At 48.6% G+C, this 22,656-nt stretch overlaps 1 protein-coding gene across 2 annotated transcripts in view; it reads left to right on the top strand.

Moving 5' to 3' along the window:
• Positions 1-524: 524 nt before the first annotated feature.
• Positions 525-22,656, top strand: part of LOC120961045 (neurogenic locus Notch protein) — a 76,223-nt gene continuing 54,091 nt past the window's right edge. For both annotated transcript variants that reach the window (XM_040384630.2, XM_040384622.2), the window contains exons 1-2: positions 525-704; positions 2,248-3,157. In XM_040384630.2, the coding sequence (XP_040240564.2) occupies positions 3,064-3,157 (94 nt within the window). In that variant the 5' untranslated portion in view covers positions 525-704; positions 2,248-3,063. The remainder of the gene's footprint in view (positions 705-2,247; positions 3,158-22,656) is intronic.

Raw genomic sequence — 22,656 nt, 5'->3', positions numbered from 1 at the left:
CGTGTTGATGCTTGAGAAATAATGGAACGATGTTTTTTTTTTCTTTTTTTCTAATTCCTAGTTTCGAGCAGATTTTATCCACTGCTCGAAAAAGCCTCCACGGCTTGTGAAATTCCGGATTCGGTTCCAACGGATCCTGCCGCGTTCTCACTCTCTTTCCATCGATCGCTCTCTCTTTCACCCTTTCTCTCTCACTGTCTCTCTTTCGCGCACTCGCTATGCGGCTGCTGCAGGGCAATTCGGTGGTCGTAGCCATCTTGAACCTGCGCGCAGTTTAAACACGCACACATCTAGCAACAGAATCGTGCGCACACGTCACACGCCGTGCGTAAGCAGCCTGCTCGCGAACGTGCGCTCTCTTTCGCATGCTCGCGCTCTTTCGCTTCGCATACAAGCGCGTCCGCTGTAGCGACGCGTTCGCTCAAGTGTGCGCGAATGTGTGTGCGTCTGGTGTGTTTATCGGGAACAGTGGGATCACCGCGTACGGTACGCTGGCCATAGGGCAATACCAACACTCGAGCAAAATTCGAGCACGGTTCGAGTAGTTTGATTTGTACAGTTGAGGCGTGCGGACGTGCGTGTACGTCGTCCGTGTCGAGTGAGCGAGCATACCTAGCAGCAGTAGCAGAATTTGCACCAGCACCAAGGACTGAAAGCGAAGCGGTGCTGTCCGGGAGCGGTGGAACGTTGTACATCAATTGCGTGTAATATATTATTTACAATATCAATACCTGCCCTTCCCGTGCCCTTCTCCGCTGCAAGCAGAAAGCCGAGCAGCGAATGGGACTTTGCCTTGTGTGTGTTGTATGTGCTTTTTTCATGTGATCGTACTATGAAACATCCGTCAAGGATGTGTCGGCAAGGATATACCAGCGAAAAATTGTCTCGCGAATGCGTGTGTGTGAAAATTGGAAACAAAACTTGACGCAGACACCGGCCCACTTCGTAGGATCCGTTCGGCAGCCACTGTCGGCAGAAGAAAAATAACGTCCGGTGGTGGCGGCATGCCGCGATAGAAAGAAAAACTCGCATCTTCGATCAAATCACCAAATCCTGGGCTTTCGCAGTGTTTTGTGCCGTGCTGTTGTGTGTGTGTGTGTGTGTGTGTGTGTGTGTGTACGTTAGTGATTGTTAATAAAATAATTCCATTGCTGGGAAAGGAAACCCGCATCGGAGAAGAAAACGGTGTCATAAAAGAGCTTAAGCAAGGAGAAGAGTAGGGTGAAAAAAGGAAGGAGATTTTACCACAAACACACATTTGAAAGCAGTGGCGGCGGCAGCAGGCTCCAGCGCGCTCCACATTCCCTCAATCAACCCGAACATACACGAGCATATCGGCCTCTTGAAAATCGACAGTCAACCAAAAACATCCGTGCGAGTAATGGAATTGAGTGCGCGTGGAGTGAATCGGGCCCTTCGGCAAAATCCCTAATAATACCTCAAACGGAAAAGTTTCCAAGCATACCCCCACCCTCCCCGCTCCATTAAAGCATTTGTCTTCGGTGTGTTTTGCCTGTGTGCGTAATATCCTTGCGCGAGACCCGTGATCGTGTACGAAAAATGTGAAGTTTATTGTTTTTTTTAATTCAAACAAAAGAGAGAGAGAGAGAGAGAGAGAGAAAGAGAGAGAGAGAGAGAGAGAGAGAGAGAGAGAGAGAGAGAGAGAGAGAGAGAGAGAGAGAGAGAGAGAGAGAGAGAGAGAGAGAGAGAGAGAGAGAGATGCATTTTTTTGTTATTTTTTTAATGAAAATTCTTCTATTTTTTTGTTTCCTTTTGCACTTTCTCTTCTCTTACTCAAATTTTTGCCTTTACATCACACTTTTAACGTGTGCGGTTGTGGGCTCGCTTAATGTAATTAAAATAAAGAATGTGAAAGCTATTGCTGGCTGTGTTTGTATTCGTGCGAATGGGTGTGTTTGTGTGTGTGTGTGATGGTCATAGAAAAACATGAAGAAGAAGTAAAAAAACACAGACACACGCACACTCCTTCAATACAGTCACCATCCGGTTGGAAGGATGTGGTGCGCGTTCGCCTTCACCGCCAGGTGGCGCTGACACTAACCGTTGCAGCATAAGCACGATTGTTTCGAAGCGTTGCCAGAGAAACGGGCGAGGCAATTACACACTTACTTACATCAAAATGATCGGCTGCAACGAAACGCAGAGAAATATTTTTATGTTTGTTTCACAATTTAATTGCATTTGTGTTTTTACTTCATTCTTTTATTTTTTTGCAAATCAAAACAGGAAATAAAGCAAATCAATTGAGATACAAAACAAACATACACAATATTGTAAAAGCAAATTAGTTTTTTAGAAAAAAAAGTGATTGATTTCCATACTTCTCGTGTGTCTCCTGTGAGCGTATGGGCACGTGCGCAAGTGTGCACGTTAGCCTGCTAGTGTGTGTGTGTGTGTTGTGGCGAGGGAGGGTTTAATCTGGCCCAGCGCAGTGCGCGTGTGTTTGGGCGAGCGCGGCGCAATGTTTAACCGACGCAGAAACGATCGCAGGATTAAACCGCTCGGTGGGCGTCGTTGCTGAAACGACGGGGTTTTCATTTTCGTGTGTGTGTGTGAGAGAGAGAGAGAGAGAGCGATAGAGAAAAAGTGTGCGCCAGCCCGACCAGCAGCATTCGAGGGAGTGCGAGGGAGCCCACCCCATCCCCCGCTTTTGGTGGAAAAAGGACTCTCCGTGGGGGTGTGCGCGCGTCCGTGTTTGTGACTTGCGCAAAGGGCGGCCACAATTAGAGCAGGCCGTTCCCATTCCCAATCCCAGCGGTCAACTCCTCTCTCTCTGTGTCGCGAGTGTGCCGAGGGAGAGAGGGAAAAGCGCCCTAATCTAGATCCCATACCCTCCCTCCTGTGCCCGTTGCGACCCCGTGGAAAGCACAGTGTTGGACAGTGTCGCTTTGCTGCGGCGACGAACCCTGCGACCGAGCTCCACGTGTCAACCGTTCGGGCTTTCGCGTTTCGGCGGTAGGCGAGAAAAGAAAAGCGGCACAAACTACGGGACGGGCAACAAGAAACAGGAAGGCAGTGGTACTCACAGAACCCCCGTCCGCGATGGGGAGCTCTTCGCGAAGGATAATGGGCACCACGAGCGGCACCGTCCTGTTCGCCGTCATCGTGCTGTGCGGTTCCATCGGTAGCGCCTCCGGTAAGTATGCGTTCGAGCTCGAACGAATTCTTTGTTTTTCCGTTCTTTAAAATGCATTTTAAGGCGTCGAAACGTAAGAATCCTGGCTCAGGACACTCAATGGCACATGCAGCGAACGAAAACGACGAAGAAAAGGATCGTCGTGTGTGTGTTTTTTTCTCCTTCTTCTGAGCAAACCATCTGGGGTGAAATGCGGGCCCAGGTGTATCTTTGTGTTTTGCTGTCCCAGCACGTCCCAGCACGCACGGAAATGGGAAAAAGGATCGCCCGTTGTCCTTCCCCAGTGGTAGTGGTGGAATGTCCTGCGCCGTTCACTGTGTGTGTGTGTGTGTGTGTGCGCGCCCTTGTAAGCCCATATGTCTCTGGGTGCGTCTGTTGAGCAGTTGCTTCGTTGCCTGTAAAACCCTGGTAACGCACACGCAAACACACGATGACGCTTAGATGTTTTTTTTCTTGTTTAATGAAAATCACTTCCGACTGCTGTAAACCATCGAAGGAAGATTCACACCGGTCTGGGCACGTCTGGGCACCAAAGCGGCTTAATTAAATGGCAAGGCGAAGCTCGCCTTGTGCTGGGGCTTGCCTGTCCAAGTAAGCGGATTTGTTTTAAAGTTGCTTACTTTCCGCTGGAAGCTGTTAGTGCGATGTTTCTCGAACAGAAATAAAGGAAAGAAAGCAAGAAATAATTAAAAAAAAAACAAAAAAAAATCTGAGCGATTATAAACACGGCCTGCCAAATTGTTGTGTTAAAAATCAATGTGACACTTTGAAATTTGCCCTGATATAAATTATAAATTATATAATTATAAATTATAAATTATAGAACGATTGTTCTATTTCACGGAGTATTGTTCTATTCGCCACTCAATGAGCGAAACGACACCACCTGGTCATGAAATAGAACACTTTCGTATGATTTTGAACGTATGTGGGTATGTTTGTGTGTGTGTGTGAGAGGTAGAGAGACGGAGAATGTGTACGATAAAGATGTTTGAAGCTTTACAACTGAATAAGCCGGTGCTGGTGTTTTTAAAGCGTTTTTTTATTAACTACATCCTGGTCACGGCACCAGCCACCGATCAGAATAGCAGTAAAATTTGGTAAAATTTGCAGCACCTGGCAATCGCTATTGATTTTACCATCAATGGAGGGTTTTACGATACTGACTAGATATTTTCGTATATGGAGTTTGACACTTATGGCGGCTGAAATCTTGTCAACATTCCATACAAAACTACACACACAAAACTAGCCTCAGATCTTCAGCCTAGATTATTTCAACCTGAAAAATTATGTTTTTTGCTGAAGGAAACGATTTCCAAAACGCTTCTTTGTTTGTACACAAATGCTGAAATCCAAAATGGCGGCCCTGTCAAATGGATGCAACCCGGATGATAAGTACTGTTCTACTGACAGGCTGAAATTTCAGCTCGATGGCTTCAACTACAAACCGGCCCAATGTTGAAATCCCTCGGTCGTATCCTAGTCACGGCACCAAACAGTACGCTAAGCTTTACTAGCGGTAGTGGCTGTACCTTCAATGCGTACTCAAAATCTTATTTAATGCCAAAAACTGTATTGGTGTGGGCCGAGTGCCGACATGAATCCTTTATGACGCAAACGTTCCATTTGCACCGTGCGAGTTGGGCCGGGGACGATATTTCGATCCCGATTGGTAGGAGACTTTTCTTTCTACTGCACATGCAAACTTGCTAATTGATCACACCGAAAAAAAAAAACAAAAAACAAATCCCTTCAAGCACCGTTTGCTCGGTATGTATTTTCACCCTTCGCTTGATTTGCTCGCGTTTCGCCCCGCAGGGGAGGGTGAAGTGTGCGGTGAGAGGGCCGACGCCCTTGCGAGAAAATCCCTGGCGACCGGAATGTGTGTGTGTGTGTAGCATACACCAACCCTTGCCCCGTAGCGGTACTGCTGCGCAAAGTTTGAAGCGAGCGAGGCTCACTTTGCTTATGAGACCCTTTTTTTATTCGCTCGCCTGCCCGCGCACTGCCTATATTTTTTCTCAGACCGCGCACAACCGGGCGGGTTGGTGGTCCGTACGTAGTGTTTGGGGAATGGCGGTGGCGGCGGCGGAACCGAAAACAGGTTTTCTCGCTTGATTGTCCACTTCAAGCCGCCCCATCGTCGTCGTCGTCATCAGCCTCCTTCTTATGCCGTCGTTTATGTCTTTGCCCCTTCCTATTGCGCCGTCTTCGCGGTATCCTGAGCTCGCGGCCACACGGTGGTTCCACACACACACACACACACACATACAAACAATCTAGATGGACAGTGAATGGGGATACATGTTCCCTTTCCCCTTTCACCCTAAACCCCCCTCCCCGAGCTGAACCCATCCAGTTTTGTCACACACAGAGCGAGCACCACAGACACAAGCAGAAACGGTACAAGAAATCCGGACGACACGAATCAACTATTGGCGTGATGTGCTGCAGTTCTTTTTTCCTCGCTTCTATCCTTCTCTGTTGCTCTTAACTTATACGCTTTATATGTATTGGAGAGTGTGTGTGTGTGTTATTGGATGCTTTTTTGTGCTGTGTGGTACAAACTCTTCAAGTACGTGCGGTTGTACCCACCATTCCACCAGTTTGCGCCTGCCACAGAGAAGCACACACTCGAAAGCACAATAGCCCCAACCGCAGACTCCCGGACACTCGGTTTTCGGTTGAAGTGTTTCGGATGGACTCGAGCCCAGCACACAGAAAAAAGGGAAGGGCACCCGTTTAGCTTGGCAACCGGGTTTGGTGTGTGTGTGTGTGGTTGAAGATGGAGCACACAATTAGTTTTACGTAAATTTTATCTGAGCAGAGTTACAAAAAAAAAAGAAAAGTGTCTAAAGCCATGAATCTGCTTAAATCTGAACTTAGTTATCATTTAATAATAATGTTCATTAATCGATCACGTATATATTATTCTATTTGTATAAATCTGTTTAGGATTTAGGAAAAAAAAACACGCATTGTAATAAAATTCAATAACGAAAAACGAATAGATTTCAATGCTTTGAAGGAAACAAACCCCCCTCACACACTTTAATGTATCTGTGTATGGCACTGTGTGCACTTTTCTCGGACCCGCTCAGGGATATGCAGATACGGCGAGTGGGGCGAGATTGAGCACACCATTTCCCATTCGCTCGGCCAAAACCATTCCCTTTTATCCTCCCCTCCTGCCGCCTCCGATAGTCATGCCGTTTCTTTTGCTGCTGGTCGTCACGATCTCCCTTTGTGTGAGTGTGTGTGTGTGTGTGTTGGGGTGATCGCGCGACCGCAGTAAAAGTCAAATGAGAAATAAAGTTAAATATGTAGGTCGCCCTTTTGGCGTGTTGTGTAGTGGGCCGTGGCGTGTCGCGCTCGTCTGCTTGTGGCTGTTGCTTCGGCGATTGGTGATGCTTTGCATGTTAAAATTTGCTCTGTCTATTTTTTTGTTTGGTTGTAGCTGTTCCCGTGTGTATGTGTGGATGACTAAACGAAACAAAAATAATAATAATATGAAAAATAAAAATGCGTTTAGTAGCTGTTAATTCCGGTGCAAGCGACGAACCGAGCCAAAAATCCGTATCAAAGGAATTATGCTAGCCGAAAGCAGCGTAGCAAACGAACGAGCAAAAAGTAGAAGGGCTTTGGAGAAAAAATGGAGTGTGAGGAGGAAGAGGACAGCAAAAAGTAACAAAAAAAAACCATTCCCCTCGAGCGAGATGATCTGAATTATACTTTATTTGCTGGTGTGCATCTCCTACACACAGGTCACACCGCCCACCTTCTTATGCAGCACAGGCACTTCACCAATCATGCGCCTATGTGTGTGCTGTTTTTTCTTCCTGCAGCTATGCCTTTTGCTCGGCACAGCGAGATTCTGTGACAACAGCAAATATCGAGTGCAACGTTGGGACTCGCGAGCAGCTTCTCAAGCTTCACCACCTCTTCCTTTGTTTGTATGTGTGTGTATGTGGGGCTGTCCGTATGTCTATAAGCTTCGAAATTTGAGCCTATGCATACATTAGCATAAATCTGCAATAAAGCAGTGTGCCCCGGCGCGACGTGATCAGGCGCGCGCGCAACAAGCAAAATTAAAAGAAAAAAAAAATCGAGAACCATTTCCGAAACACCAACCCGAAGGGGGGAAGGGAGACCGGGGACCGATTTCTGATGATGAATATTGTTTCCGCCAGCGGGCCCCGGGTTTTGACATTTTCTCGGAGCTCTGCCCACGCACACGGTGTTATAGTTTTTTTTTCTTCTTCTTTTAAATATTTTCTTCCTTTACAAGTTTTTCGAGGCGGTTTTAAAATTCAGCTCATCCCTTCAGCGCCAACCGAGCGATGGGCAGTGGGGCAGCGTTGTATTACACGGCTTATTTTAATATGTTTTACTGCAACGCCCCGTTCGCCCGGTTCCGGCGGGTTCGTCGCTTGGTACGGCGCGCAAGTCGTACGTTTGCCCATCGTCCGTATACGGCGGAGAACAGACCGCGCTGCGTATGGGAAATTGAATACAGTGTACGCATGCGTGCGTATGCTTGTATGTGTGGCGTACCTTCATGGCTGAACGTTAAAGCGACAACAAAACCAAAAGAGATCCTCGCAAAATCACTGCCACTACCTGCTTTGGGTCTACACTGAATGTGTTTTTTTGTTTGTTTGTTTGTGCTTCCTTTTCCCTTCTTTCCTGCACGCTCCTGCACAAGATGCACCTGGCACCTTCGCCCACCCTAGCCCATGCGGGCGATTATACGTCTGTTTGCGAAATCCGATCTCCGGTTTGGCCGAAAATCCCAAACCATCGATCCGTTCGATCCACATGGATGGGTTTTTGGGCAGAATTTGATCCAGTTCCCGAAAGGGGACCTTCGGACAGAAAGAAATGCTTTTACTAGCTCTGTTCTCCGATCCCTGCTAACTGCGGCAACTAACGCCTCAAGACACGCTCATTATTTCCATCTGTAAATCCTGCTCTCGGCGGGAGTGTGTACTCTCTGTTAGTTGGCGGTGCCTTTCAGCTTTCCGCAAAATCGGTCGACGGTCTTCTCTTCGCTCGCATAGGTGCTGCTGTCCGGTGAGTTTGTCTTGCACCTTTTTCCCCTGTACGCTGCCTACGTAGCAGTCGAGAGCGCATGAGGGCGAAAATAGTTTGCAGCAATGGTGGAAAGGAGGGAAACATTTCAGGCAAGGTGGCAAGGCGCACAGTGACGGATAAAAATCTCCTTTTACCGTGGGCGTTGGTTTTGGTAGTGGGCAGTGTTGATAATGTGGAAAGAGAGAGAGAGAGAGACTCCTCGCTTGTTCGCAAACTCTCGATTATCGCGCTATAGTTGAGGACAGCGACGGGCGTGTGTAAATGTGTGTATGGAAATGGAAAAGCAAACGAAGGAAGGAAGAGCGAACGATAGCGCAAAAGGGCTGACGCTAGCTTTATGGGAAGTAAGATTTCCAGCACCATTACAAAAAAAAAAAGCTAAAACCAGTCGATGAAAAGTTTCAATCCCCAGAAGGGAATTCTTCCCTGTCTACGACTGTTCAATGCCTGCGCTCCTTGGGCTCGTTCGTTTGTAATACTTTTCCCTTCTATGTGGTTTCTCTATCTGCCTTTTTTTTCCTATGCTTATTTTGTGATGCGTTATTTTTGCTTCTGTGCTGTGCCTTCGGCGTTGGAATATTCGATATCGTTTTTATTCCATTTCGTTCTCATTACCTGTTCTCTCTCTCTTTCTCTCTATCCTTACCATTTGTTTTTGTGCCGCTTTTATTCGTTCTTTCTATTTCCACTGCTTCTCTCGCCTTGCTTATGTTACCTTTTTTCCTTTTGGTTTTATTGTTAACGTTACGTTTGTTCCCGGTTGCCGTGTGTATTCTCGTGCTCGGGTTGTGTTGAGATTTGTTTCGATCGAGCACAGCACGGGTGCACCTTGACCGGTGCCTGCCCCAGTATCCTGCGCGGCATTGCTCACTTGTAGGAGCTCATTCTGCCTACGAGTTTGGTTGTTTCGGCCACCAGAACAGAACGAGAACACAAAAACGCAGGCATGGAATAGAATTATTAAACATTAAAAAGTTCGTGGAGGAAAAGCGCACACGGTGTCCGCGCCACACCCGATACATTGATGGCGGCTGCCGATGATCACATCGGGACCGTGGACGACCGAAATCGTACCGATAGTTTATGGTCACACACACACACACACACACACACACACACACACACACACACACACACACACACACACACACACACACACACACACACACACACACACACACACACACACACACACACACACACACACACACACACACACACACACACACACACACGCGCACACACACACACACGGGCGTGCACATTTTCGCCCATCGTTACCGTCCAAATAAACATAGAGCGACAACGTCGCGCGCGACGAAAAATAGCTCAAAATTTGACTCGGTGTAGATCAAAGTAGCTCATTTGACTCAGTCAACCAACTTGTTTTTTATTTGAAAACACACAAAAATAGGTTAAAATGTGTTCAAATCTATTTTTTTGCGTTTGGCATTAATCTGGCTAATAAAAAAGAAGATAATTCGATTATTTCGGATGAAGCAAAAATGTCGCGCGCGTCGAGTAGCTCTGTTTGCAAAATTGAGCTAGTTTCTGTCGCGCGCGACGTTTTCGCTGTATGTCTATTTGGACGGTTACGTGCCTGTACGGCACAGACGAAGATGTTTTGCATACAATGTTAGCAGATTGGACGCCGTGTGTGCGTGTGTGTGTGCTGCTATGAATATTTCCGGGAATGTTTAAATGTCTTCACCCCTTCCCTCCAGATGTCGCCGACGTCGCTCCCGCGATCCGGATTTCGTGCTAGAGGTTCGCTAGATGCGCGAAGCGCTGCCTAATTACGATCGCGGCAAATGTGCGCGATGTGCGTGAAGTGTCCGTGTGCTGCTCCGTTTTCTTTTTCCCTCCCTCTTACTGCGGTTCTCGGCTCGCTCCTTTTGCCCGTTATCTTCGCTGCCAGGGGAAGGCTTCTCTCTCTCTCTCTCTCTCTCTCTCTCTCTCTCTCTCCCTTTTTTATCTCACCTGCTCTCGCACGCTCGCGTTCCATTCGCTTCTTCCAGTGCTGTTCGTTTGCTGTTTCTGTTTTCCTTGTTGGGTTTCCTCTTACCTTTGCTGCTTCTTTATGGTCCGCTTTACGAAAACCTTTCCGATGTGTGTTGTTCGGTATGTCTCTTCAACGCTCTTCAACAAAAAAAAAGATAGAAATAATAATAATAATAATAATAGTAATACTAAAGAAGTATTCTCTTCCCCTCGCTTGCTCTCTCTCTCTCTCTCTGGTTTCCATCGCTGGCCGATTATGATGAAGCGAAATAAAAGCACCGTGGCTCGAATGCTGATGCTGTGGGAGCCCTGATCTCTGGACAGAAGCAGCAGCATCGGTGGAGTTTCTCTCTCTCTCTCTCTCTCTCTCTCTCTCTCTCTCTCTCTTGCGCCCGCTCGCCTGGCTCAGATTCCGGCCTTATTACACACGCCCGTGAGGCAGCGAATCGCGCCTTCGCCTTCCCTGCATTCGTGCATCCACTTTCGTGGACGCCGCCACCACACAATGTAATGCTTCGCCGAGCTATGCTCTCCTTTCTATATGGATATTCTCTTCTACGCAAGTTAAAACAGAAAAAAAAATTATGCTCCACCGCTATACTGCTCCGGTTTTATGCCCCGGGGCCGTTTTATTCGCTCTCTCTCTCTCTCTCTCTCTCGCTCCCCTTCTTGGTCCACACTCGGGAAGAGGGTTTGTTGCTTTGTTGCGCGCCCTGTTCTTAGTTTTATATTCCTACTTATTGCTGTTTGTCTGTGTGTATGTGTGTGTGTGTGTTTTTGCCCTTAATCGAACTCGACACGACCCCGGAGAGAAGACAGATCTGCGTGCGGCTTTGTTCTCGGTTTTCCCTCTGGTTCTGGCCAACCTGAAGCTTCCGCCGCCTCCTTCTCCTCCTCCTCCTTCTGTTTCACTCCTTAAACGGAGTGGACCGTTGGGCTGGGGCTCTCGAACAGACCGAACGTGCGGCATCGGTTCCAGTGTTTTTTCTGGTTGCCACTTTTTTTTTTATTGCTGTTGTTGTCAAGTTTTCTCTTCCAAGTTGTACACAATTTTTAATGCTCCTGGTGAGATGATCCGCACAAGATGGAAACAGATTTTTAATGTTTATTTTATAGAGTGCTGCGCAGTTGTTGCTGGCTCGCTTTTCGGCTGGTAGCCTAGGCGGCGAAAGGGGAAGGTGGAGTCGAAAAACGAAGTATACATACATGCACACACACACACACACACACACACACACACACACACACACACACACACACACACACACACTGCATATGGTTTTGCCTTGATTTTGCAATCGTTTGTTGTAAAATCATTTTTTTATTCCTCTGCCTCCGTGAACCGCTCGTTTTACATTTTTTCATGCCTTTTTACGATCGCTAACCGCGCCATTTAAAGTTTGTACGACTCCCGGAGGCTTCGAATTTGTGGCTGCAACCCCCGTGTTGTAAGCTGTGATTTTTTTTGTCAATTGAGTTACCGTTCATTGGCAGAAAAATAAACACTCGTAAAAAAAATCGAAAAAAGAGTGGGAGAGAGAGAGAGAGAGAGGGGATGGGGAGAGCGCGAAAAGGAGAAAGACCAAAGGCAGAAAAAAATGAGAAGAGAAAAAGCAATTAATTAAAACTCGGCGACACTTGGTACAAATTAATATTTCGCAAATAAATGTCAGGGCGCGGTGCCCACTGGGAAGGGCGAAATGGGGAAAAATGTGCAGCCAAACAACCAAAGCCGCAGCAAAGAGAGAAAAGGTTGCCCTGGGACCTGGTGTAGGTACCACCGGGGATAGAAAGGGGGACCGCTCCGACGCTCGATCGAATTGCGGACGAGATGAACCAGTTGCGATCGGTGCGGCGGACAAATTTGCCATAAAAGTGATCATGCCAACCAGTGAACAGGGAGGACGGGAGGGCGGGAAGCGTGGGGTGAAGCTATAAAGATTGAAGATGAAATGGCCATTGGTTTTGTGGCTGATTTTGTGCTGGGGGGGGGGGGGGGGGAAAGCGAACCACCGAGCTTCTCGCTGTCCACTTACTTTTTCTCAGCGAGTTGTCTTGTCGCATGCGTGCGTGCGTGTGTGTGTGTGTGACGAGTTGGTTTAAACTGATAAGTAAAAGAGCGAACAAAACAGAAGCCCCAAACCGAACCTTGCTCACGTGTTAACCTTACCTCTCCCCTGCGGTTAGTCCACATCCTTCTCACGGTGGTGGATTGTTCGGTAACGCTTTTCGAATCGACTTTGCCGCGAGCGAGCGAACCGGTGGAAATTGTCGGCCAAATCTGTGTTTATTTGCGGTCCTTTTTTTCACGAATCTCTTTACCCCAGCGGATGCAATGAGCTGAGCTCTGCGAAAGAGGGTGAAACGTGGTAGTAGCAATGTTGGTGTAAGTGGGTGTTGTGGTCTAGTTTTGTACCGAAAAAAAAAAATGCGTACAGCAACAACAATGAACCAAAAGTACTATCTAAAACGGTTAAATGAGAAAAAATTGCCCAGTCAGTGTGTCCCATTTGAGTTCGATCAATCGATTAAAATTCGATCCCACAAACGCATTTTGTTTTGGTGGGAGTGGGCGGATGGGAATGGATGAGGAGGAGATTGACGATCCATCCCTCCACCATTGACACATCAAAGCGTAAGCGAGAGAGCGAGAGAGAAAGAGAGAAGAGAGAAGGGTTGAAGCCAAAAAAAAAAGAATGTCCAAAGTCATCGTTCAAGTGGTTAATACCAATCGCTTCTTTTCCCTTTCTTTCCCTCTTTCTCGCACTCGGGTTGCCTGCACTGTGGGAATGGGGCCCGTTCAAGTGGGCAAACGAATGGACCGATGTCGAACTGCACAGCGAAATTAAAAAAAAAAAAAAAACACACAAAAAAATCATCTTTTACGCGTATTTTTGAAGATTTTTTGTTGTTGCTCTTTTGGCAGGCAGATTGCAAAGATGATTGTGACAGGGTAGGGGGGGGGACTGTTGGGGATATTTAATCAACGTGAAGCATTTTAATTGCTTTCCCTTCGCTGTGATTGCGAACCCCCCTGTGCCAAGTAGTGTCTCTTTCACCCCGGCGACCGTTTTGTCGCCACGGAAATTTCGGTGGGCGAGCAAAAACGGGTGGAGGCATGGGAGATATTCACTCTGAGAGTGACGGTCAGTTCAGGTTTGGTTGCGGGTGGATGGGAACATTTGTAGACGCTTCGCAATAGACATGCGACTGTTTCGGTGGGAAACGGAGCAAAAAAACAAATCGGAACGACAGTGCGCGTCGCGTGCGCTTCCAAACGTCGGATTTCCAATCAATCGTAAGACCTGTTGTTGCCAAACCCCCTCCCCCGGGTGGTTTTGTACCGCAGCAAAGTGGGAATTGGGGCGAAAGGGGCAACGTTACACGGATGAACATCTCATTTGACGGTTGATAACGCCGGGTAGCTGCTGTCCCGAAACGAAGCTCAAATCTGACCACGTACACAACTGAGATGATCAGAGGTGATACTCAAACAGTTGGTGGACCAATCACATGCTTGGTGACATTTTTGGTAGCACCCAACTCCTGATCACTCACTTGGTCACGACATTTTCTGTCGGTGCTATATATATGACATACTTGGAATATACTTGGCAAGGGGTGTCAAGCAGCAAAATGAGCTCGCTCTGTCTTCTTTAGTTGTTTATCGGGTCAAACAGAGCAAGAAACCATGATGATTTTGTTTCTTGGGACCACTCGCACGCACCGCATATCTCTGATGACTATCGGGATGATCACTGACTGAAAATGTCGCGAACAAGTGTTTGACCAAGAGTTGGTCGCAAAAATGTCACCAAGCATGTGATGATCGTAACAACTGTTTGAGGCTCACCTCTGATTTTGTGGCAGCTGGAATTTGTCATGACTATGTCAGTGACATTTTGCAGAAGTGATCACAGTAAAAAAAAGTCATGACATAGTGACTGATTAAGCGTAAAAATGTCACGAAGCATGGATTGATCACACCAATTGTTTTTGAGTATCACCATTGATTATCACAATTGAGTTCGGGACGCTGACATGGATTTAGTTTCAGTTAGATTTTTTTTATGACTTTGACAGTGACAGTGACTTTGCAGCACTGACCCTGCAGGAACAAAGCGTTTAATCATATTGTCAGCCTATTGTCGATAGCACCAATGGAAAAGCATCTTTTCTGGAAACACTTCCACAGTTTGGTCGCCCTTTTTTTGTTTGGGTATGTTTTGTCGGCAGTATGTTGAGGGGTTAACACATAAAACTCTATTTGCCTGGCGGTCAACTATCAGAGCGCAGTTATCTTCGCTTGCCAGGGGAGCGTCCGGGGCGTAGTGGATCTGGGGGAAAAAGAAAAAAAAAGACCTAAAAAATGGGTGCGACCTGAAGCCGCTCCAATGGCAAGAAGCCCGACGACGCCATCACTCTATTCCTGTGCCCTAGGGGCGAGTTACTGTGTACGCAAATGGGCGAACGCGCGCGCGCGCGCACACCCGCGAAGGTGATGGATGATGGTGGGCCCGTGGGGTCTTATCGCCCGCCGTCACCCCGTACCGATCGGTTTTCTTCAAAAAAGGTCTCAACTGTTAACGCGCGGGCCACTGTTGAACAAGGCGACATGAGACTCCTCTTGGAGTTTTCGCATGTGCATATATGTGTGTGTGTGTGTGTGTGTGTGTGTTTGCGATAAAAAGCAAAAGAGAGAATTTAGTATGGGGGAAATACAGAACGGGCGCACAATTTTATTACCATTATTTGTTGATGCTTATTTTTGCGCACGACAGCGTGTGTGTGTGTGTTTGCGTGGCCCCGGCGAGGAGGGTGATAAAATGACTATGCGAACGGCTTGTCGTGTGCCACGGACATGCCCGTTAAGACGTTCTTGAGGTACTTACTTGTTCGTTACCTGGCACTGTTGCACTGGGTCTGTGTGTGCGTAGATTTTTACCATTAGTGTCGCCGGACCCATGAAACGGCTTGGTGGCGCCCCAAGACGCTTTTGGGGTTTCGACAAGAAGGGTGATATACCGAAGAAAACAGAAAGAGAACTAAAAAAAAACGATGAGGCATAGATGCGGGCCTCGCGTCGCGTTTTTACCCCCTATGCGACAGACGATAAATGCATTTGATTGTTTGTATTGTGCGGGTAAGCTTTCCGGTCTGTGTTTCTTCTTCTTCTTCTTCTTCTTCTTCTTCTTCTTCTTCTTTGCACTCTTTACTAGCAACGGGAAGGTGTCGTTAGAGGTGGACACATTCTTGCATGCAGCGCAATACAAGATTCGCTGTAAAATGGCCACTTGTACATTGGGAATTACATTTCTCAACTTACCTACAGCTGGTGGCCAACGGTCCCTATAACAGGCTTCCCGGCTTCAAAACTCGCTTGATTTGTATTTATTTTTGTAACAACACCCCCCCCCCCCCCCCCCTCCCACATGCAATGCAATACGACGCCGCCAACCCGTGCAACAAGTGGTGGGACCGCGCGCTAGACGACGGTGTGTCGTCTCGCATGTGTGTAGAGGGGAGGGCCGGATGTCAACCATCTGTTTCGGTGTTGGGCCGCGATCGTCAACTCGCTCTTGCGTTCCGCCTTTTTCGCGCCCTCCCGTCTGGTGGCTTTTCCCTAGTTCCCCTAGACAGATATACGCGCTTCACGTGTTGACACATGGTCGGAATAGAAAGAGACGGGAAGCTATGCTTGTCCTATGGGGGCAGCTTCTTGGGGAAGAGGGGCGAGCCTTTTTCGAAGTAGGAAGCATATGGCTTTAACTGGTTATATACATTACAGTAGCTCATTAAAAATCTGATATTCATGTATGAACCGTACTTTTTTCGGTTTTAAAGCGTTTGAATCGGAAAATGCGTTTGAAAATTCGCCCCTTCTCTCCATACCTTTAGTAGGCTGGAATTGGGTTGCTTTTTTCTGTCTGTGTGTCTACCCTCCCGCTCCCAAAAGCCGATGCGCTGAAGAATTCGTTCCGAGATCCCTGAGAAAGTCAAACATACAACTGCTCTCTACTACCCGCCTGCCCATTCAATCACCTACCACCATGTGTGTGTGTGTGTGTCTCACTCGGCGTTCGCCATGTTGGTTTGCACCCCCCCCCCCCCCCCCCCCCCTGCGCGCTAATTGACAGCGAATGAATGAAATTGTTTCATTCGAAACTGAAGGTCGGGGTGGATGCGCCGTCCACAGAACGTTCGGCGACGGGCTGTTCGAGGAAGCGCGCGAGCAAGGTGAGTGGGTATGTGGATGCGCACGGTGTTTATTTACACGGTTAATAAAGCCTTTGTTTGGCCAGTTTCGACTGACCGCGCGCGCCACAGGAAAAAGGGGGTGATTGCGTGCGCATACCCCGGTATGCCGCTGCGGGAACCGTCATATTTGGGGCGTTTCGGAAGGGGGATGGGGCCGATGTTTTGGGCCGCATGTGTGTCGCCAGGCTACTGCCACAGAAGCCGTTACACATCTCTATCCCTCCTCCTCCCCCCTGTGTCTGCCTCACCCTGTGAGGGGATGCATTTCCATATCAATAGGTGCAGACTGCTGCGTGTGTGGACTCATGGTTGTGTCGAGCGTGAATGTTAATAAAAAGCTCAAACACACACACACACACACACACACATACACACACATGCTCTCGCCGTCCGTTGAACCGCTTTGCTCGGGTGCAATCGGGATGACAGAACAACCGGTGGTTTGCCGACGATTGTACGCTCTCCCAATTAGCAGCGCAGTATCATCCGTGGCAGCGTTACGCGCTTTAGTAACGCTGTTTTGTCTCTTCCACCGACAACCGGACGGCAACAAAACGCCCGTGACAATCCCGAAGGATGCTCCGAACCGCCCCCCCCCCTCCCCCAAAGGAACCAATCGGACACTGACAGTACCCATCTCCAAATGCACACTTTGAGCGATTCGGTTCCGATCTTTTGGGGCAAGTTTGCTGGTGAAGCCCTGGCAGCACAGGGCTGACATAATTTCTGCCCCCCCAACAAGGGGGAGCGTAGACTTGCATAAGATAGAAAAAGCAACTCAAAAACCCGCTAAAACATAACCCACAAAACAAAACGCTTACAAATAGGTTGTTTTGCTCAACCTTTGAACCGCACAATGTCCGGCCCTTTCTCCGGGCGGCATGGGCTTTGGGTTGCGTGTATCCGACGACCAAGGCGGGAGGGAAAGGTATTGCTGTAGTCTTACCTCTCCTTTCCATTGGCTGATGACTTTTGCAGCAACGACGAGCCGCTGTGTGATGAGAAACGCCAAATTCAGGTGATCACGCGGTTGCTTTTTTTTCTTTTTTTTTTACTTCTGTGGCTTTGGGGTGGCTGTTGTGTGCATTCGCGTCGAGATTTTCGGTAAGGGTGGGCTTTGGCAACTGCACCAACAAAGCAATTGTGATGTGTGTGTGTGTGAACGGTGAGTGTACATTTTTTGTTGTTGTTTGGGGGAAAGGGAGGAGAACTGTTATTACCTACCCTTGCGCAATCTCGCGTGCTACGGTCACCTGAATGTGCGAATCAAGGTGTATGTGTGTGTGAGTGTGTGTGTGTAGGCTGTCCTTTTGATGTAGCGTTGTAGTTGGACGCTGGTGGAGAGCATGCTGGGAAAGTCGTTTAAAATTATACATGATCTGATGTATCTCGCGCCCAACGCCGAGGGTGTTTGGTTAATTTTGTGTTGTGTGTGTGTGTGCGTGTGTGTGAGCTAATTTTTTGCTCGATAGCAGAGTGGGCCAGAAAGAGAAAGGTGCTCGCGGGTAATTAGAGCTGTTTGCCAATGGTAAATTAGATTTGTAATTGATTCTTTCTTGGGCCGCATCGTCTCGGCCCTGATTGTTGTGTGTGACCCTCTTTTTCCCCGACCGGCGATTGAAACTCATTGCCAATATGAGGTGGCAGAAGAGCGATATTGTAACTCCTAAAATGCGACAACCAAGTGTGTGAGTGTGGTACATACGCCGAGGAAGATTGGATGCGTTTAGATTGGATTATGTAAGCGGCGGAGATCGTTACCACGATTGATAGTGTACGTAACACGGCTGAAGTAGATCAGCAAATAACGAAAAAAAAAAACACACACACACAGGACAAAGGGGAAGAAAGTAGTGTACCGATTGATATGCAAATGCTGTGACGTGTGTGCAATTGGACGGTGCGACAGAACCAGGACAGAACAAGCCAGCAGCAAAAACGAGTCAAGTTTTAGCGGCATATATTGCGGAGCACAGTTTAAATTTAAACGACCCAAAACAATAGGCGCCAAGGCGCGCAACGCAACGTACTGCAAGGTACGAGTGTGTAACGGGGTGAATGGGCATTTTGGCGAGAATATCAGTTCGCCTTGAGGATGGCGCAAATAATAACCCCCCCCCCCCACTTTTTCCCTTCCAAAGTGTTAGATCTAGTGATGGGTTTAGTTGATAAAGCTCCAGAGTCAACTTCGATCCAGCTCGGATAATTTAGGAACCGACTTCGGAAGGTAGGTTCGCTCAGCATTATCCGAGGTCGTTCGGAATCTTCTGAAACCGTTCCGAGTCGCCTTGAGTCGCCCAGAATCGTAGTCATCAGGAGTAATCTGGAATCGCCGAGACTCGCTCAGAACCGTTTGGGGTCATCCGAAGTCGCCCGGAGTCATCCGAACTCGTCCGAACTCGTCCGAACTCGTCCGAAGTCACCCGGAGTCGTACGGAGTGGTCTGGAGTCATCCGGAGTCGCCTGGAGTACGAGTCGCCCCGAGATCAATTCCCATGGAGATTCCCGCACTTATTTCAATTCCAGAATAGATTCACATTCCAGAGTCAATTCAAATTCTGCAGTTATTTCTGAATCTGTTTCCGGAGCAAATTGCGATTCCTAGGTCGATTCTGATTCCAGAGTCGATTTTGATTCCTTAGCCGATTCTGATTCCAGAGTCTTCGGAATCGTCTCCGGAATCGGTTGCGGAAACGGAATTCAGCATCGGAATCGGGTAGGTCTTATTCAGAGCTCTCACCACTAATCTTGAATCACCCGGAGTCGCCGGAGTCGCCCGGAGTCGCCCGGATTGTTCAAAAGTCACCTGGAGTCGTCTGGAGTCGCTCGGAGTTGCTTGAAATCGAAGCCATTCCGAGTCGCCCGTAGTCGCCCGAAGTCGCCCGTAGTTGCCCGGAGTCACCTTGAGGCGCCCGGAGTCGTATAGAGTAGTCTGGAGTCACCCGGAGTCATCCGGAGTAGTCTGGGGTCGCCTGGACTACGATTCGTCCTGAGTCACTTGGAGTCACACGGAGTGGTCTGGAGTTACCTGGAGTCGTTCGGAGTCGTTCGGAGTTGTCCGGAGTTAAAGTGGACTACAACTCCGGACGACTCCAACTCCGGGCGGAACTAGCGGTTCCCATTTTGCTGAAGCCGGAAACGGACTTACAATAGTCGGTGTCGGATCGGAGTCTTGAGCGCGCTCCAGAGAGCACATCACTAATCAGTTCGCCGGAACGCTATGGAACGATAAATTAAATCATTACTAACCGACGGACCCCCATTACCCCGGACGTTCGGGCTGTATGAAGACGTTATGGATAGAGAGTGAAATACTGACCCGGGTCATCATTGAACCGTTCGCAAGCCGTATCACACATTTGCCGCCGTTTCTGTCAATTGGCTCCGTCTGAGTCTGGGGACCCGGGGCGCTAGAATTCAATTAGCACTCAATGATTCCCAATGATGGGCCGGCGGACAAGCTGTCTTTTTTTTCCTGCGGAACGTGCAGGCGTAGTATGCCGCCCGCGGACGTCAATCAATTGACCGACCGAGCCTATACAAGGTGTCTTGGCCTGATATGCGACATGTGGACATACCCGAGCGGGTATGTGGATGTGTGTGAATGGTGCTCTGGGTTGCGTGACCCTGACCGTACAGAGTCGGGTTTACGGCCGGGAGGAGATCCTGCGTGGGCGTGCGAACCTGATAAGCCTGGGGAGGCGACCACATCCCCTGCGCTCACCAGTCGGCTGGCTCCGCGACTTATCGTGACTCTGGTGGTGAAGCGTGTACGAGCGCGTCTTTGCTTGCTGCCACTATCAAAACGTATCGGCACCAGAAGACGAACGCCCGCCGTGTGGGCCCTGCTGCTTAGTTCGCGCAGCGGCTGAGAGCGTCCTAATCTTGTTGGGGCAGAATCCCTCCCACCCTCTTCCCATTGAGGTTCCGGTTGTTTCTGGGCGGAGGACAGGAAGACGGACGTGCAAATCGGGCTACTGGTGGCGGTCGGTCTGGTGATCGAGTTATCGCGTGTGAAAATAATCCTCCCCACTCGTCTGCAAACCTTCGCCATGCCATCCCTCCCAGGCTGCTGGGACCCACTAAAAAAAACGGGCCCTGATGCTAATCGTGCGGAAGGTGCTGTGGTGTGTGTTGCGTGTGGCTAACCGCATCCGCATCTTAATCGCAGACTGCAGCCCGACTGCCGCGGGACATTTCACATATGCGGATGGATTTCACAGCCCCCCCCCCCCCCCCACGCCGTGCACAGTAGCGCTTGAAGCAGGAGGCTCTTATCACTCGCGCGCCGGCTACCACCAAACGGACGAGTACAGCAGGAATGAACATGTTTTGGAGGATCTCAGCTTTGCTCGGCGATAGTGCACTGGCCTGTACTTTCCGATGTTGGATGTAGGGCATCGGTTTTGCGCATAGTTTACCGATGCGATTCTACTAGATCGGCTAAAGTGAGAGGCTGATCATCGGTGTTCGTCCCTACTTAAGACTACTCCTGGGGTTAGCATGAAGTCGTCTCTATGAGGCGAATGTTGCAAACATTCTGTAGCCCTCCCGGGCCCAAAAATATGCTGTCTGGTGTGTGTGTGTGTGTGTGTGTGTGTGTGTGTGTGTGTGTGTGTGTGTGTGTGTGTGTGTGTGTGTGTGTGTGTGTGTGTGTGTGCTCTCCTGGGTACATCAGCCTAGGTTAACTTAATTAATTACCATAATTGGCTGAATCGCCTCGAGCGCAAAACATCCATCTATACATCCTCTCCACAACCGACTCCGCAACCAAACTAGAGCTCTTTCTCGCCCGTCTCGTCTCGGCCCAAAGTCGGCTCCCTCACACGCTCACTTGCGGCGGCAGACACAGCCACATTACGAGCGCGCACGCCTAAGTTCCCGGTCACGCTCGACCTGCGCTCCAGCGGGCAGCAGGAGAGGGAGCTTGGGGCAAGCAACAACAGAAAAAAAAACACAGAGCGCCCATGTGGAGCTTTCGTACTCAGTTCCCATGACAGCGCGTTTGGTGTGCCGCAAGGTGTGGGACAGGGCAGGGCAGTATCAGCGGTGTGCCCGACTCGCCTTGCCACGCTCTCGCTCCAAGCTCGATCGATCTCGCGCAATCCATCTTTTCTCACTTGGGCAAAACTCGTTCGTTTGCAAGGCACCGAAACGATCGCTACGCGACCATGGGACACACACACACAGCCACTTGTTGGGGTGCGGCTGCATTGAAGGTGCTTGCAAGAGTCGGCTGGAAGGGGTAGTAAATTAAATTACAATTTATTTATACGTAATTAATACCGGGCGGGTTGCGCCGCGCAGAGGCAACTGGCTGGGAAAACTGCTGGAGTAAGCGATTGGACCGCTCTGAGCAAGAGGTGCCGGGATATATCTCATAGTTGCGTTTTTCGTCGACCGCGCGGTGGAAAGAATCGGAAGTAGATTGTGCATCTTTGAGTTGTGCAGTTCGATCTGGTTGTTGGGAAGGCGCAGAGGTTTGCATCGCAATCGCCCAATGCTCATTCACCCCTTGCATTTGAAATAAAAAATGAACCATCAATCCATTTAGCAGTTGTTTTTGCTCTAATTAAAGTTAAACAACAATCCACTCAAAACGTAGAAAATCCTTGGTAAAAATGTTCACATTTCATTTTCAGTTTCTGAAGTAATATCAGGTTGACCAACTTTTGTTTCGCATGATACTGTATCCAAATCAAATTGGCTAACGAATTTGTTACGAATTGTTCAAAACAAAGATAGTCTATAAGCGTTATATTGCAAACTCACATGCGTAGATAACCCATGCACCCAATGCAGTGTGCATAGCGAGGCAGGTGCAAGAATAAAGGCGATAAGAATAGCCCGAACACTGCTTGAAACTGTGAAGCATTCTAAGCGTGTAAGCATTTCGAGCGACATCGATCTGCTTGAGCAGCAGACGTGGAAGACTTTGAGGATACTGTAAGGGGCCTAAGATATCGCGCCGGTACAAGACTTTTTTTATTTAATAAAATGTAAATGAGATTTTAATTTCATTTCAAGCGAGGCCCAAGTGGAGGCCGCCAGCCATTCGTTAGTTCTTCGCTCTCTATCTCTGCCTCTGCTTCAGATACCACGGTGGCTGAAGAAAGCGGACCGCTTTAGGGAGCGGAGGAGTG

This window comes from Anopheles coluzzii, chromosome X, assembly GCF_943734685.1.
Source record: "Anopheles coluzzii chromosome X, AcolN3, whole genome shotgun sequence".
Classification (NCBI taxonomy): domain Eukaryota; kingdom Metazoa; phylum Arthropoda; class Insecta; order Diptera; family Culicidae; genus Anopheles; species Anopheles coluzzii.
This window is presented reverse-complemented; position numbering and strand designations above follow the sequence as displayed.